Here is a 16,615-nt window from a genome sequence, read left to right on the forward strand (position 1 = left end):
TGGAAACAAGGATGTGAAACCCAAAAGACCAAAGCGGACCCCAGGATTCACTTCAGCTGTTTTGATTCAAATCCTGTAACCTATTCACTCTGTCCCCTTCTCTGTCTGCCCAGACTCCTGAGGATAGACAATCTGGAGGACATAAAGCAGGAGATAGAATACCTGGCTAAAAGATGGGGGTGGTGGGGAGGTGGGAACGATATGGTTTTGTTACAAAGCAGCCTGTGCCCCTAGGCAAATCCTTCCTTCTTCCAGGCCCCCGTTTCTTCACCTGTAAACTAAAATACTTAGATAAGATAATGTGTAAGCGCTCTTCCCTTACAGCATAACCAAGACAGTGAGAGAGCCAATTTGACATGACCAGGTGTACAAATGCTAGGGTTCAATTGTGTGCCCCCTCGCACCCCCACCACCCCATTCATGTGTACCACGCCCTGGTACCCTCAGAATGTGATTGTATTTAGTGGTGGGGTCCTTATGGAAGAAACCAAGGTAAAGTGGGGTCTGTAGCATGCTGTCCTTTATGAAGGGAAAATTGAGGGGGGGGGTTGGGGGGCGCAGTTCGTTGAGCATCCAACTCGATTTTGGTCCAGGCCCTGCTCTCAAGGTTGTTAGATTGAGCCCCACATCAAGCCCCAGAGAGGTGTCTGTTCCACACCCGAGAGGGGTGTCTGCTTCTCTCTCCTCTCTCTCTCTCTCTCTCTTTCTCCTTTCCCTTCCCTGCCCCCCCCCCCGTTTGCCCCTCCCCTGGCTTGCTTGTCCTCTCTTTGTAAAATGAATGCATAACTTTTTTTTTTTTTTTTAAAGGGAAAATTTGGACGCAAACATCCAAGTACAGAGAAGAGAATGGGATGACACAGGGAGAGAAGACTGACATCTACCAGCCAGGGCGGGAGGATGCAACAGCCCCTCCCCCACAGCACTCAGAAGGAACCAGCCCTGCCCACACCTGAATCTCAGACTCCCAGCCTCCAGAACAGTGAGAGAATGTACGTTTGTCGTGACAGCCTGAAAGCTGCTGGTTTGTCTTACTACTTTGTTACAGCTTCCCTGTAGGCAGATCCACACAGTATTTTTGAAGAAGAGGGAATTCAGATTTGACAGTCACTTCCTGATACTTCTGCTGCCCCTTTCCCCAAAGCAAGACGCGTCCATGTCGGGAGGCTTCAAAGAAGAATGGGTTCTTTCACACAGATTAGAACCTTGAGCTTTCTTAGCCTCTGGCATTTCCTGGTCAAGGTGACTGTTCATTTGGGAAAACATGGTGGAAAGACTTCAAGAGAAGAATGATTTACAAATCTTGAAGATGGGTGTCAGTTAGCTTAATAAAACTGATGCATTAAAGAGAGAAAAATAAACGGGAGCAAACCGAGGCAACTACTTAGGAAATTAAGGGTGGGAAAGGCTTCTTCAAAGGACAGTGTCTAGGGATCCCTGGGTGGCGCAGCGGTTTGGCGCCTGCATTTGGCCCAGGGCGTGATCCCGGAGTCCCGGATCGAATCCCACGTCGGGCTCCCGGTGCATGGAGCCTGCTTTCTACCCTCTGCCTGTGTCTCTGCGCCTCTCTCTCTCTATCATAAATGAATAAAAATTAAAAAAAAAAAAAAAAAAAAAAAAGACAGTGTCTAAACAGATGAAAAGTATGAAGAGGAAGTGAACGATTTGAACACAGAAACAATATCCATATGACAGAAAATAAAGTAAAACATTAGGTTAAAAAGATCAATGACTTGGGTCGCCTGGGTGGCTTTTTAGTTGGGTCTCTGCCTTCTGGCCAGGGCATGGTCCTGGGGTCCTGAGATCCAGATTGGCCCCCGTCGGACTCCCCTGGGGGAGCCAGCTTCTCCCTCCACCTGTGTCTCTGCCTCTCTGTGTGCATCTCTCATGAATGAAAGAAAGAAAGAAAGAAAGAAAGAAAGAAAGAAAGAAAGAAAGAAAGAAAGAAAGAAAGAATAAATAAAGCTTGATGATAAATTGGGAGAAATATTTGTGTTTTTTCCAAATACAGAAAGAGAAAACTTTTATTTTAAATACTAATGAATGAAGAGATTTTAAACAATATGAAATGATGCAGGTCTGCTGCTTCTGGCCCAGACGGACACACGAGGTGAAGATTTGCCCTCCCAGGTTAAATAGGTTTCTAGAAGGAGGAGATAGATGAAAATATGAAATGACAGATTTTAGCTATCTGGAGTGAAGGGTGAGCCTTAAGAGTGTCCAGTTCAGGGATCCCTGGGTGGCGCAGCGGTTTGGCGCCTGCCTTTGGCCTAGGGCGCGATCCTGGAGACCCAGGATCGATTCCCACATCGGCTCCTGGTGCATGGAGCCTGCTTCTCTCTGCCTGTGTCTCTGCCTCTCTTTCTCTCTCTGTGACTATCATAAATAAATAAAAATTAAAAAAAAAAAAAAAAGAGTGTCCATTTCAGTGCCCAGAGAGTATTGAGGCCGAGGTAGGGGGCTGAGGTTGTGGGGCAGCCCAACGTGTGTCAGTTGCAGGAACGCAGTAGGATGTTCACGGGGAGGGGCACGGCAGCCAGAGTTCACAGGCAGAGAGCCAGAGGGGAGAGGTGGGAGGGTGTCCCGGTCTTCAGCTGAGCCAGGCAGTGCACTGGGGTGGTGGTGGGGGGAGCAGGGGCTGAAGGCCAGGACCCAGGGGACTGGGGTTCTGCCTGTCTTCACCGACGTGCTCAGCGCACCTTCTGTCCTTTACCTGCTGAATACGGAAAAGGATATGGAAGGGATGTGCCTGGAGATCTTCTAGGCTCAGGCCCAGGGGAGGTGTGACCGCCTGGCTCCAACTGCAGCACTCCTTCGGTGAGCATTCCGGCACCAGCCACACTTCCTAGCAGCAAGAGCTGGGCAAGACTGCTCCTGGCTACACTGCCACTGCCATCGGCAGCTTCGGGAGAAGCACACCCTTTGTGAGGGATTAGTTTGATGCAGCAGCTCGGCTAAGGGAAATCGGGAATGGGTTATGTGCCCGTTCATTGGTATAAAAGAGTACTTACTGTTACTTTTTAGAAGAGATTTACGGGCGGGGGGCCGTGGGTGGTTCGGTCGTTGAGCATCTGCCTTAGGCTCAGGTCGTGATCCCGGGCTCCTGGAATCATGTCCTGCATCAGGCTCTCTGCCGGGGGCTTGCTTCTTCCTCTGCCTGTGTCTGTGCCTCTCTCTCTCTCTCTGTGTCTCTCTTGAAACAAATGAATAAAATCTTAAAAAAAACCCACAAAAACATAAGAGTGTTAGTGGGGCACCTGAGTGGCTCTGGTTGAGCGGGTTGTCTTTGGCTCAGGTGTGATCCTGGGGTCTTGGGATGGAGTCCCACAACACGACAACAGGCCCCCTACAGGCAGCCTGCTTCTCCAGTTGCCTATGTCTCTTCCCCTCTCTCTGTGTGTCTCAGGAATATGAAATCTTTTAAAAAGATAAAAGCATTACCTGAGTAAACTTGTAATATAAATACTTCCTCTGTTGATCTCATATGTATCTAAATATCGTTTGAAGCTGAACAATTGTATTGCCCACATTACAACCCAGGAAGGTTGTTCTTAAGGGGCCGGGAGCCATCTCTTTGACCTGTAAACCTCAAGGAAGATAGTGTCCCTCTGTGTCTCCGGGAGGGGGTAAGCATGGTCTCTAGGCATCTTGCTATGAGCTGTAAACTACCTGCTTGACAGAGAAAGGTAAGAACTTTTTTCTCCTCCTTCACACAGAGACAACTAGGATGGACCAGCACCCCCGATTACCAGGTGAATTTAGGATGAACTATGAAAAAATGCATAGCAAATGGTGCTGACGAGTCCTGTAGGTGTGAAAACAGGTTTACCACTTAGGATGAGAACTATGGGCTGAGCTACAAGGAAAGACAAGTCTCCGGGTTCTCCTTGCAAACTTGTTAGTGGTTTGCCTGTGATGTGCGACACAGTCTGGTTTAAAGGTTATTTAACGGTAGGATGGGGGGCCTGGGTGGCTTAGCCAGGTAAGCAGCTGCCTCTTGGTTTGGGCTCAGGTCCGGATGTCAGGGTTGTGGAATGAAGCCCTCCGTGGGGCTGCTGGCTGAGCCTGGAGTCAGCTGGGGATTCTCTCTTCTTCTCCCTCTGCCCCTCCCCTGCTCTCACGCCCTCTCTCTCCCCCTCTCTCTCTCAAATAAATCGTTATAAACCAACATAACAATCGTTCTCTTCTTTCTATATTTGTGGAGAGGATTTTCTGGATGGCAGGAGAAGGTTTTTTGAAGGTTTTGTTTTTTGTTTTTTTTTTTAAGATTTATTTACTCCTGAGAGACACAGAGAGAGGCAGAGAGGCAGGCAGAGGGAGAAGCAGGCCCCCTGCAGGGAGCCCGATGCGGGACTCCACCCTGGACCTGGGCATCACCCGCCTGAGCCCAAGGCAGACGCTCAACTGCTGAGCCACCCAGGCGACCGGGAGATTCTCCTTTTAATCTCCACCACCCCGCGGCGTCGAAGAAGCACTTGGCCAGGCGCGCCGTTATATAATCTCTCCCCAAAATACTGCTCAATCCTTGTCCTTAGGACCTCCTCGTCAAAACATGGCACTTTAACCTAACAGACATTTAATTCGTCGGACGGCAAATTCCCAGGGATATGGTTCGGGTTTGTGTGTGTGTGAAACCCGGTTGTTCCACAGTCTGTACTTTGCATTCGTTGTGCAACTTGGACAAGCTACCTTTTCTATTTGCTTCTCCTTTCTTGGAGAAACCATGCGCCTCTCTTATGTCCTCGCTGAGTAGTAATCGTATCCCAGTGTGTTGGTGCAACTTGTCAAAGTTCAGTGACGTGCACACGTGCAACCCTTCCCCGTCCTCTCCTGCTTGTGGAAGTCTCCGTGCCAAGCCGACAGACAGACCTCAGGGCAAGGAAAGGACCAGGATCCAGGACGCAGGCACAGCCGCTGCTAGAAGCGACACGTCTCCTCGATTCCTCACGGGAGCGAAGACGACTGGGACATCGGGCAGTAGGTCCGGATGGTCAATCCTCTGAGCACGGTGCTTCTTACCCACCCGAGGAGGTGGAGACTTTCGAGACGTCCCCTAGCGTGTGGGCGCTTGGACTCCCGGGAAACAGAGTCCGGGTGTTTGTGCCGCTCCCCCAGGGGGCTCCCGCAGGACCCGGGCCCGCACGCCGGCGCCGTGGTGCGCATGTGCAGCTCGGCCTGTGTGCGTGTTGGCGCAGGCGCAGTGCGGGCCGCGCTGCTCTCGCTTCCTGTGCGTGCGCAGGTCACCGCTCGCCGCGGTTCCAGGCTTCGGCCTCCGGCGGCCGAGGATTCCCCGGTACCCCGCGGGCTGTCCGCCGTCCGGCCGGGGCCGGCCACCCACGGGCGCGGGTCCGCGCGGGCCGGGCGGAGGCGCGAGCGGGATCCCCCCAGCGCGAGCCCCGGAGCCCGCGGGCCTGGGCCGGAGGAAGCCGGGCGGTCGAGTGGCGGCGGGCGGCGGCGGCGGCGGCGGGGCCCGGGTCCGGCCGTTTGCGGCCGCAGGACGGCGAGGCGTCAGGCGGCCGTTTGGGGCCCCCGGAGGGTGGTCGGCCCCGAAGTGAGTTTGCGCGCTAGTTCCAGAGCCGGGCGCCCGGGAACGGCGGCCCCCGGGAGGCGCAGGAGGAGCAGGCCCCCGCCCGGATCCCTCGCGAGCCTTGGGGCAGCTCGGCGGGTCCCGACGGGGTAGGTCGTGCGCTCGCGGGCCTCCTGGCGGTTGTGGATCTTCCGGGCGGCCAGAGTGCGCGCGGGCGGGGAGGGATGGCGCTCCCCGGGACGCGGGACTCGTGGGGTCCCGGCTTCCCGGGGGCGCAAGGGGCTCCCGCCTCCCCTTGCCCCGTCCCCCGCTTGCTGCGCCGTCGCCCTGTCCAGCCTGCAGACGGGTCTCTAAGCGCCCAGGAGTGTGTGCGGAGCCGGCTGCGGTTGTGCCCTGGGGCATCTGCCGGTGGAGCGCAGGGCCGGTGTGCGAGGAGGGCCGGGCTGCGGCTGCCTGGTTGACAGAGGAGCCTGGGCCTGAGAAGGGAGGCGGCTTGTCCAGGGCGACGGGTCCGTGGGTGGGCTGCTCTCGGCCTGAGCTCCTGGGCGCGCGTGCTGGCCGCCCTGTTAGTTTTTCGTGATCAAAAGGTTCTTCGGTGTAGCTAGCGCACAAGCCAGTGAAGGGAGAGCATTGGAAAACAAGTTGCGCCTTGATGCACCTTTACCCTGCTTTAGAGACCTGGTGTTTTCTGTTCCTGTGCATACGTGATTTTAAGTCATTTGAAGAGGTAAGGAAAGACGGAGAGAGCACCGTGAAGAGGAGGGTTTTTTTCAGCGTTAGTTTAATGAAGGCAAACGGTTTGAAAAATGAGCCGATGTTTATATTAACCATTGAAGAGTAACCCCATCTAGGGCAGCCCGGGTGGCTCAGTGGTTTCACGGGTCCTTCGGCGGGAGGGTGTGATCCTGGAGATCCAGGATGGAGTCCCACGTCGGGCTCCCTGCATGGAGCCTGCTTCTCCCTCTGCCTGTGTCTCTGCCTCTCTCTCTCTCTCTCTCTCTCTCTCTGTCTCTCTCTCTCTCTGTCTCTCTGGGTCTCGTGAATAAACAAATAAATAAAATCTTAAAAAGAAAAAGAAAGAGTAACGCATCTGATCACCTCGTGATCCGTGGGAGGGACCCCAATTCTCTTGTACCTTTCTCTTTTCTCACATTTTTAGCCTCTTCTGAGTGTTCACAGGGAATGAGATTTCTTTGGAGGTATTATGCAGGATGACCAGTGACTTCTATCATTTCTTCTTCTTCCCCAGGTCCACCGTTAACAGTCTATGGTTTTCCAAGAGCAGCAGAAAATGAATGAATCCCAGGTGAGTTTTCCTGTGTCCGTGCTTGGTTTTGTAATGCATTTCAGCAGATTTATATGGGTCCAGATTTTAAAATGGGAGTATGGAAATAAAAGACGTTATCATGTAACATGCACTTCTCACCCTGTCAGATTAGCACAGAGTCTTTTGTGGAATTCATGTGTGCAGAGTTATGGGGTAGGGCTACATAGTTGACTCATGTGCCTGGTCGTCAGAGAAAAGGAGGGTACGGTGCGTTACATGATTTCAATTTTTATAAGAGGAAACAATTTTTTTAACTTGTGGGCTTAAAAGGTTTCTTAGGACTTGTGAAACTGTGTTTGTGAAATTGATGTAGTTGCTGGTAGCTTTCCTAATGATCACATTAAATCATTGCAACTGATTACATATTTTTTGTTTATAAAAACCGAGGACCTGGTATGTATAATTTTTCCAGGCACCAAAATACGGTGATCCAAGGAGACATATTTTCATTGTTACTGTTTTGTCCAGGGGTAAAAGCTGAGTCGTGAGTGTAATGGCCTGCGCATCCTTCAGGTGGCTTCTGTTATTCCTACTTGTTCGGGTTGTGCAGTACATAATACAGCGAGGTATTCCCTAGTAAATATGCAGTCACTGCCGTTCCCATTTCAATTCTTAGCATCTTGATTTTGTCCTCACCCCTCTCTGGAACGTATTGCTACAGATTAGCAGTGACCTGGGCCCCTGGGTGACTCAGGCAGCTAAGTGTCTGCCTTTGGCTCAGGTCATGACGCTGGGGCCCTGTGATCGAACACCGAGTTGGGCTCCCTGCTCTGTGGGTCTGCTTCTCCCTCTGTCCCTCCCCCCACTTGTGTGTGCTCTCACTCTCTTGCTATCTCTCTCACTGTGTTGCTCACTATCAAATAATGAATAAAATCTTTTTAAAAAAAGATTAGCGGTGATCTCAGTACAGTCAGATGCATCAGACATCATCCAGCTCTTACCTCCCGTGATCATTCGTCTGACGTATTACTTCCACGTGTCTTTTCTTCGTGGAGTCTCCCTTTGCTTGGCTTTTTTTTTTTTTTTTTTTTAATTTTTTTTTTTATTTATTTATGATAGTCACACACAGAGAGAGCGAGAGAGGCAGAGACACAGGCAGAGGGAGAAGCAGGCTCCATACACCGGGAGCCTGACGTGGGACTCGATCCCGGGTCTCCAGGATCGCGCCCTGAGCCAAAGGCAGGCGCTAAACCGCTGCGCCACCCAGGGATCCCTGCTTGGCTTTTAAAAAGGTTCACCTGCAGATATTTTTGCTCTTTAACTGATCAGGGGTGTTTGAAAAAGTAGGTGAGGGTAACCTGCAATACCTATTTTTCTGAGTATATAATATCTGGTGTTGAAAGTTTCGCCATCTTCTGGATGTGTTTGAGATGGTTCTTTTCAATCAGCATACACACAGAGACCACTCTCTCCAGGTGGTTAAGTCTTTTAAATCATTTACTGATGGTTTCCTTGTATGTGTGTTATGTTACTGCTTTGTAATCTATGTTTTGAAGAAATTTTGTCTATCCTGTGTTTCCCGTAGTCTGGATTGTGTGGACCTCGTTGCTGTCATTCTAACTCGACGACTTTTGTCATTACCCATATGCCTTCTATAATTGGTAGTTAGCTCTGGACGTTGACCCAGTTCTGTTCAGTTCTTTTGCAAGTCTTTGCTGCTCATGACTACTATCCGCTTTCCCCTCGAGGGCCATATCTTCTTCCTTTGTTTTTGTGACGTTAGCATCTATTGGTTGGTGTTCATTGCCAAGATCCCCCAATTCTTTAGGGGAGACAAGATGGTGCTATGTTACTTTACCATTTCTTTGTTTCCCAGCTAGAATACTTTCCTAAAGAACAACATCTCTTTAAATAGTTCTGTGGTTCTTACAGACAAGATTATTTTCACAATATCCAGTGGGCTCCTAAGCAACTGGGATTTTTCTTTGTTTCATTTTGTTACCGTTATGAGCTCATGGGTTTACACATATTTTAAGTATTTCAGTACATTGAAGTCGTTTTTCTGTTTGATGTCTAAGTGGTTCTGTGTTTGACCAGAGGAATCCCTTCACATGGGTTTCTGAGTCCTTTTGCAACATCCTCTATGTATTTGATAACATTCATTTTTATTCAACATTTTATGTTGAAAAAACTTCAAACTTTCACAACAGTCGCAAGGATCTTAGAGAACTCCCATGTTCCCTTTGCCCAGATACTCCAGTTTTTTTACCTCTCCCCACATTTGCTTTATTAGCTGTGTGTGTGTTTGTGTGTGTGTGTGTGTGTATATATATATATATATATATATATATATATATATATATTCTTATCTGAATCATTTGACAGCAGATGTCATCTGTCAAGTCCCTCTTCAGATTATACCTACTAAAATCAAGAATATTGATTGATGGGTGAATTCCAGACGTGGTATATTTTTATAACATTGTCATGTAGCCAGTCTGGCTTGCTTTTGAGACGTGTTGTGTGTGATTTCACCCTTCAGTTTTAGCCTATTTCCATCCTTTTTTTTTTTTTTTAATTTATTTATTTATGATAGAGAGATCTTGAGAGAGGCAGAGACACAGGCAGATGGAGAAGCTGGCTCCATGCAGGGAGCCCGACGTGGGACTCGATCCCAGGACTCCAGAATCGTGCCCTCGGCCAAAGGCAAGCGCCAAACCACTGGGCCACCCAGGGATCTCCCCTATTTCCATCTTTATATTTGAAGTGCAGTTAGTTGGATTTTGGTGTTTAAATCCAGTCTAACAGTTTCTGCTTATTAATTGGGTTGCTTAAACCACCTTATATGTAATCTGATTATTGATATAACCAGTTAGGTTGTAGTCTGGTTTTGTTTTCTCTTTGTATTTTTGGCTTTGTTTCTTTTTGCTTTTGTGAACTTCTTTCCTTCGAATGGATTGTGTATTTTTTTTTTATTCCATTTTACATCTTTTGCGGGATCATTAGCTCTAACACTGTTATGTTTTTATAGCTTTGGGGTTTGTAATATGCAGCTTTAATATTTTACGTTTTATCTTCAGGTAATGTACTGTTTCACTTCAACTATAGGGAGCTTGTTGTTATTTCCATTTTTCCCCTCTTGGTCCTTATGTTCTTGTTGATATTACTTTTACAGGTAGAATGAATCCCCGAAGATATTGTGATTTTTAGGTAAAGAGTTATATTTGTAAAGAATAAGAAAATAACATAGTTACCATTTCTGGTACTCTTGGTTTCTTTATGTTTTATGTCTATCCAGGTTTAGATCTCCTGTGATTTTCCTTCTGCCTGATGGACTTTCTTGAACACTCGGGGTTTTTTGTTTTTGTTTTTTTCCTAATTTTTATTTAAATTTTAGTTAGGGAAAATGCAGTGCCGTATTGGTTTCAGGAGAATTCAGTGATTAACCACATATATGAGACACGTTGTGCTCATCACACGTGCCCTCCTTCATACTCATTCCCCCTTCTAGCCCCTCCCCCACCCACATCCCTCCATCAACCCTCAGTGTGTTCTCAGTCCTTAAGAATCTTATGGTTGGGTAGCCTCGATGGTTCAGGGATTTAGAGCGGCCTTCAGCTCAGGGCCTGATCCTGGAGGCCCTGGATCAAGTCCCTCGTCGGGCTCCCTGCATGAAGCTTGCTTCTGTCTCTGCCTCTCTCTCTCTGTCTCTCTCTCTCTGTCTGCGTCTCTCCTGAATAAATAAATAAAATCTTTTAGAATAAAAAAAGAATCTTATGGTTTGTGTCCCTCTTTTTTCCCCCTTCCCATATATTCATCTGCTTTCTTAAATTCCAATATGAATGAGATCATACGGTATTTGTTTTTCTCTGACTTACTTTACTTAGGATAGTATACTTCCATCCATGTCATTGCAAATGGCAAGAGTCCATTCATTTTGATGCCTAAGTAGTTCATTGTGTATATACACCATTTCTTCTTTTTTTTTAATTTATTTTTTATTGGTGTTCAATTTACTAACATACAGAATAACCCCCAGGGCCGGTCACCCATTCACTCCCACCCCCCACCCTTCTCCCCTTCTACCACCCCTAGTTCGTTTCCCAGAGTTAGCAGTCTTTACGTTCTGTCTCCCTTTCTGATATTTCCCACACATTTCTTCTCCCTTCCCTTATATTCCCTTTCACTATTATTTATATTCCCCAAATGAATGAGAACATATAATGTTTGTCCTTCTCCGACTGACTTACTTCACTCAGCATAATACCCTCCAGTTCCATCCACGTTGAAGCAAATGGTGCGTATTTGTCATTTCTAATAGCTGAGTAATATTCCATTGTATACATAAACTACATCTTCTTTATCCATTCATTCTTTCGTTGGACACCGAGGCTCCTTCCACAGTTTGGCTATTGTGGCAATTGCTGCTATAAACATCGGGGTGCAGGTGTCCCGGCGTTTCATTGCATTTGTATCTTTGGGGTAAATCCCCAACAGTGCAATTGCTGGGTCGTAGGGCAGGTCTATTTTTAACTGTTTGAGGAACCTCCACACAGTTTTCCAGAGTGGCTGCACCAGTTCACATTCCCACCAACAGTGTAAGAGGGTTCCCTTTTCTCCGCATCCTCTCCAACATTTGTTGTTTCCTGCCTTGTTAATTTGCCCCATTCTCGCCGGTGTGAGGTGGTATCTCATTGTGGTTTTGATTTGTATTTCCCTGATGGCAAGTGATGCAGAGCATTTTCTCATATGCATGTTGGCCATGTCTATGTCTTCCTCTGTGAGATTTCTGTTCATGTCTTTTGCCCATTTCATGATTGGATTGTTTGTTTCTTTGGTGTTGAGTTTAATAAGTTCTTTATAGATCTTGGAAACTAGCCCTTTATCTGATATGTCATTTGCAAATATCTTTTCCCATTCTGTAGGTTGTCTTTTAGTTTTGTTGACTGTATCCTTTGCTGTGCAAAAGCTTCTTATCTTGATGAAGTCCCAATAGTTCATTTTTGCTTTTGTTTCTTTTGCCTTCGTGGATGTATCTTGCAAGAAGTTACTATGGCCGAGTTCAAAAAGGGTGTTGCCTGTGTTCTTCTCTAGGATTTTGATGGAATCTTGTCTCACATTTAGATCTTTCATCCATTTTGAGTTTATCTTTGTGTATGGTGAAAGAGAGTGGTCTAGTTTCATTCTTCTGCATGTGGATGTCCAATTTTCCCAGCACCATTTATTGAAGAGACTGTCTTTCTTCCAATGGATAGTCTTTCCTCCTTTATCGAATATTCAGAAAAGACCCCGAATAGCCAGGGGAATTTTAAAAAAGAAAACCATATCTGGGGGCATCACAATGCCAGATTTCAGGTTGTACTACAAAGCTGTGGTCATCAAGACAGTGTGGTACTGGCACAAAAACAGACACATAGATCATTGGAACAGAATAGAGAATCCAGAAGTGGACCCTGAACTTTATGGTCAACCATTTCTTCTTTATCCATTCACTACTCAAAGGACATTTGGACTCTCTTCATAATCGCTTCTCGGCCTTTTGGCTAAGATCAAGTGTGGACTCTCTTCATAGTTTGGCTGGTGTTGATAATGCGGATATAAACATCAGAATGTTTGAATCTGTATTTTTATATCCTTTGGGTAAATACTTAGCCAATAGTGCAATTGGTGGATCCTAGGGTAGCTCTATTTTTAACTTTTTGAGGAACCTCCATACTGTTTTCCAGAATGGCTGTACCAGTTTGCATTCCCACCAACAGTAGAAGAGGGATGTTGTTTTTTGAATTTTTATTTGGCCTTTCTGATAGGTGTGAGGTGATATCTCATCATGGTTTTGATTTATATTTCTCTGGTGATAAGTGATGTTGAGCATCTTTTCATGTGTCTGTCTTCTTTGGATATCTTCTTTGAAAGAATGCCGGATGTCTTTGGAAAAAATGTCTCTTCACGTCTCTGCCCATTTCTTAACTGGACTATTTGTTTTTTGCATGTTAAGTTTGATAAGTTCTTTATAGATTTTAGAACACTTTTTTTTTTAAGCATTATTTATTTATTTGGGAGGAAGAGAGAGCAAGAGTGGAGGGGAGGGGCAGAGGGAGAGAGAAGTCCCAAGCGGACTCAGCTCTGAGTACAGAGCTGGACTTGGGGCTTGATCCCAGGCCTCTGAGATCATGACCTGAGCTGAAATCAACAAATGAGCCACCCAGGGGCCCTGGAACATTTCTTGTAGTTGCTAATGAATTCTTTCAGCTCTCATATCAGAAAATGCTTTTTTTTTTTGCCTTGGTTTTGTTTCAAGGGAGGTTTGCTGGTTTTTCTCGTATTCTTCAGACATGTTCCTCTACTGTGTTCTCACATCATTTCTAAGAGAAATGTGACATCATTCTCTCACCTTCTTTCCTCTCTATGTGGTTTTTGTCTTTGTTTTTCCTCTAGCTGCTTTTAAATGTTTCTCTTTATTCCTGGTTTTGAGCAATGTGATTGTGTTATCTCTTGATATTGTTTTCTTTATGTCTGTGTTTGGGGATCATTGAACTTCTTGGATCCGTGTGTTTATGATTTTCATCAACTTTGGGAAATTTTTTACCACATTTCTTCAAATATTCCCCCCGCCTCTATCTGTCCTTCAGTGATTCCTCTTACTTGTTTGTTTCACTGGTCGAAGTTGTCCCACAACCCACTGACACTCTTCATTCTCTTTAAATTCCTTTTTCTGTATGTGTTTCATTTTACATAAGCTTTTGTTGCTATGCTTGTTGTTCACTGATGTTTTTTTCCGTGTTGTGCTAATCTAGTGCAGTGTAATTTTCATTTCAGACACTGTAGTCTTTATGTGTAGAAGTTTGATTTGAGTCTTTTTTTTTTATGTCTTCCCTCTTCCTATTCAAATGTTTTGAACATGAGGAATACAGTTGTAAACTATTTTAAAGTTCTCTACCACTTGTAACATCCACATCTGTTCTAGGCCCATTTCAGTAGATGAATGATTTTCTGTATGGCTGGTTATTTCCTGTGTGTTTACCCTGTTTGTCAATCCTTCCTTCCTCTGTCATAGTTCTCCCTCCCTGCTCCAGGGCTGGAAGTCCTCTTAGCAGTAACAACAGGCCTCCTCTTGTTTATCTCCCATCTCTGATTCCTGTCCTTCGTTGCTTCAAGATCCATGTCTTAAAAACCAGTGTTTCGTATATTTTGTTTTTCAGTGTGCTTTCAGGAGGCAGGGTAAATCTGCTCCTTGTTCATCTTGGTTGGAAGCAGTCCTGACTCCTATATTTTTAGTCATAGTTAGAAACCTTTTCCCACATCTTGGTTATAGGGAAATTTCACCTATTTTTTTTTTCTGTGTGGTTTAATATTTTATATTTAGATTAGTGATTCACTTGGACTTTTTTCTTACATAGTATAAGGCATGGATTAGTTTGGTCCACGCCCAAATGACTATAGTTGCTCTAACAGTGTTTATTAAAAATCAGTTCTGTGGATTGTTATATTGTATTATGATATCACGCATTCTCATGATATGTCATGTAATAACACAAGTCTATTTCTAGATTTTGTGCTCTATTCCATTGATCCATCTCCATCCATATGCCAATACCAAACGCTTTTAATCATGAAGGTTGTGTTTTTTAAGTCTGGTAGGGGTTAGGCCTCCTAAACAGCTTCTTTTTTTTTTTGGCGATTTTCCTAGTTCTTGATCTCCCTCCCCCCCCCCCCCCCCCCCCCATATGAACTTTAGTGCTAGCTCACCTAGTTCCAGGAAAAAAGCTTTTTGGTATTTTTGTTGGTATCACATATCTATAAAATAATTGAGAGTAGGGTGATTTACCTATTTGTATTATTGAGTTGACCTGTCCAGGAACAAGGAGCATCTTTTATTTGTTCTTTGAGGTTTTGTTTTGTTTTTTTTTTTTTTTTTTTTTTTCATTTTATTTGTTTCAGTGTGCTTCTGTGTCTTTCAGGAGTGTTTTTAAAATGTTCCTAGGATAGATTTGGTACATTTCTTTCTTTTTTTTTTTTTTTAAGATTTTATTTATTCATGAGACAGAGAGAGAGAGAGATGCAGAGACACAGGCAGAGGGAGAAGCAGGCTCCATGCAGCCTGTCATGGGACTCGATCCCAGGTCTCCAGGATCACGCCCCGGGCTGAAGGCAGGTGCCAAACCGCTGAGCCATCCAGGGATCCCCTGGTACATTTCTTACTAACAGTTTTATCTTTTCTGTTACTCCATAAACTGTGTGCATGTTTGAATTCTGTCTTAGTCTAATAATGTAACAAAGGCTGTTGGGTTTTGTGTGTGTGTGTGTTTTTTTTAATGATTTTCTTTTTCTTCCTTGTGTTTAAGTTAAGTGATCTCTACATCCAACATGAGGCGAAAACTTACGACCCCAAGATCAAGAGTCTTATGCTCTTCCAGCTGAGCCAGCCAGGCTGTTGCTTTATATGTGTTGATTTTTGTATTCTCTTACCTAATAATATTCTTTTATTGAGTTGGTTTTGTTGTTGATTCTCTGAGTTTTCTGGATATAGTATATCACCTGCAAATAGAAATGGTTTTATTCTTTCTCTATTGATTAGTATGCCTCTAATTGTTTTTTCCAGCTGGAGATAGTGAGCATTTTGTCCTGTTCCAGGTCTTGCTGGGAATGCTTCTAGTGTTTGTCCATTAAGTAAAACTCTGACTTTAGAACTGAGAGGACTGCATAAATATACCTGAGCATATAACCTAACACATAAATGTGCTTGCATGTGATTGAGATGTCTATGTGTATCACTCATACTATGCGTATTAGGTAGGATATAAGAGTGTGTGTGTATACATATATTTGTGCTAGTGAAGTATCCATTCCTGTTTTCTTGAAGGTTTTTTTAAATCACGTATGTATTTTGAATATTGTTAAAGGTTTTTTTCAGCATCTTTGTGGAGGAAAAAGTATTTTCTTAACCATATTAGAATGGCATATATCTTGAACATTTTGAGAGAAGTGTTTCCTTTGATAATAAATTGCCTTGCTTTCCTGAAAGTGTCTAATGTTCATGGGCTGAAATGATAGCTTGGGTTGCTGTGCAATTCTGGGTCAAAATCTTTTTTCTTTCACAAGTCATAGGCAGTTGTCCAAGGGTTTTTTTTCAGGTGAGAAGTAGAATGGGTTACCAGGGTTGTTTTTTTTAACTACCAAGGCAGTTAGAGGGGTGATTTTTTCCCCACCTGTAACTTTTTAGAAGTTTTTCCTTTATTTTTTGGTTTTGGGCATTTTATGAGGAAATTTCTAGATCTGTATTTCCCCCCCAATATTCTTGTTTGCAAATTGGATGGCCCCTTGTGAAGTGAAGGCTTATGCTATCCTTCAGCTCAGGTATCATTTACCATTCTGTCTTTGATTCTTTGTGTCCATCCTTCTTGTTTTCTCTTTCTGAAAACTTGAACCTATCACATATGGCTTTTGTATCTCAAGCTCTTTTTCCATCATTTCAATTTCTTGTTATCTGAGAGATTTCCTAAATTGCATATTCTGTGTCTCGTTTGTTATTTAAGCCTCTTGGGAGTTTTAAAAAATTCAATAATTTAATTTAAATTATTTAATCTTTAATTTCTAAGTAATCTTTGCTGACTGCTTTTGGGAGAATGTTCTCCTTTTATGGAAGAAGTATCCTTCTTAATTTATTGAAAAATGTAAATCGTTAGAAAAAATGTAAGTTGTTTTCTTTATGAAATTGATTCTATCATTGTTGAGCTGCTCATCTTGATGCTTATCTTTTATTTACACTGTTTTCCTCAATTAGCTGATGATTCTTGATTTTTTCAGTTTTTGAGAGAAAAATTACT

The 16,615-nt window shown here is 44.7% G+C and overlaps 1 protein-coding gene across 3 annotated transcripts in view; it reads left to right on the top strand.

The window, feature by feature from the left end:
• The window catches only part of RBAK (RB associated KRAB zinc finger), a 51,968-nt gene that overhangs the window by 17,798 nt on the left and 17,555 nt on the right, over positions 1–16,615 (top strand). The window contains exons 1-2 of one of the 3 annotated variants that reach the window (XM_038539541.1): positions 5,624–5,673; positions 6,774–6,830. In XM_038539541.1, coding sequence (XP_038395469.1) covers positions 6,792–6,830 — 39 coding nt within the window. In that variant the 5' untranslated portion in view covers positions 5,624–5,673; positions 6,774–6,791. Of the gene's footprint in view, positions 1–5,623; positions 5,674–6,178; positions 6,252–6,773; positions 6,831–16,615 lie in introns of those variants that run through there. The other 2 variants (XM_038539542.1, XM_038539543.1) reach the window with 2 other exon arrangements.

The sequence above is a fragment of the Canis lupus genome, chromosome 6, assembly GCF_011100685.1.
Source record: "Canis lupus familiaris isolate Mischka breed German Shepherd chromosome 6, alternate assembly UU_Cfam_GSD_1.0, whole genome shotgun sequence".
Lineage (NCBI taxonomy): Eukaryota > Metazoa > Chordata > Mammalia > Carnivora > Canidae > Canis > Canis lupus.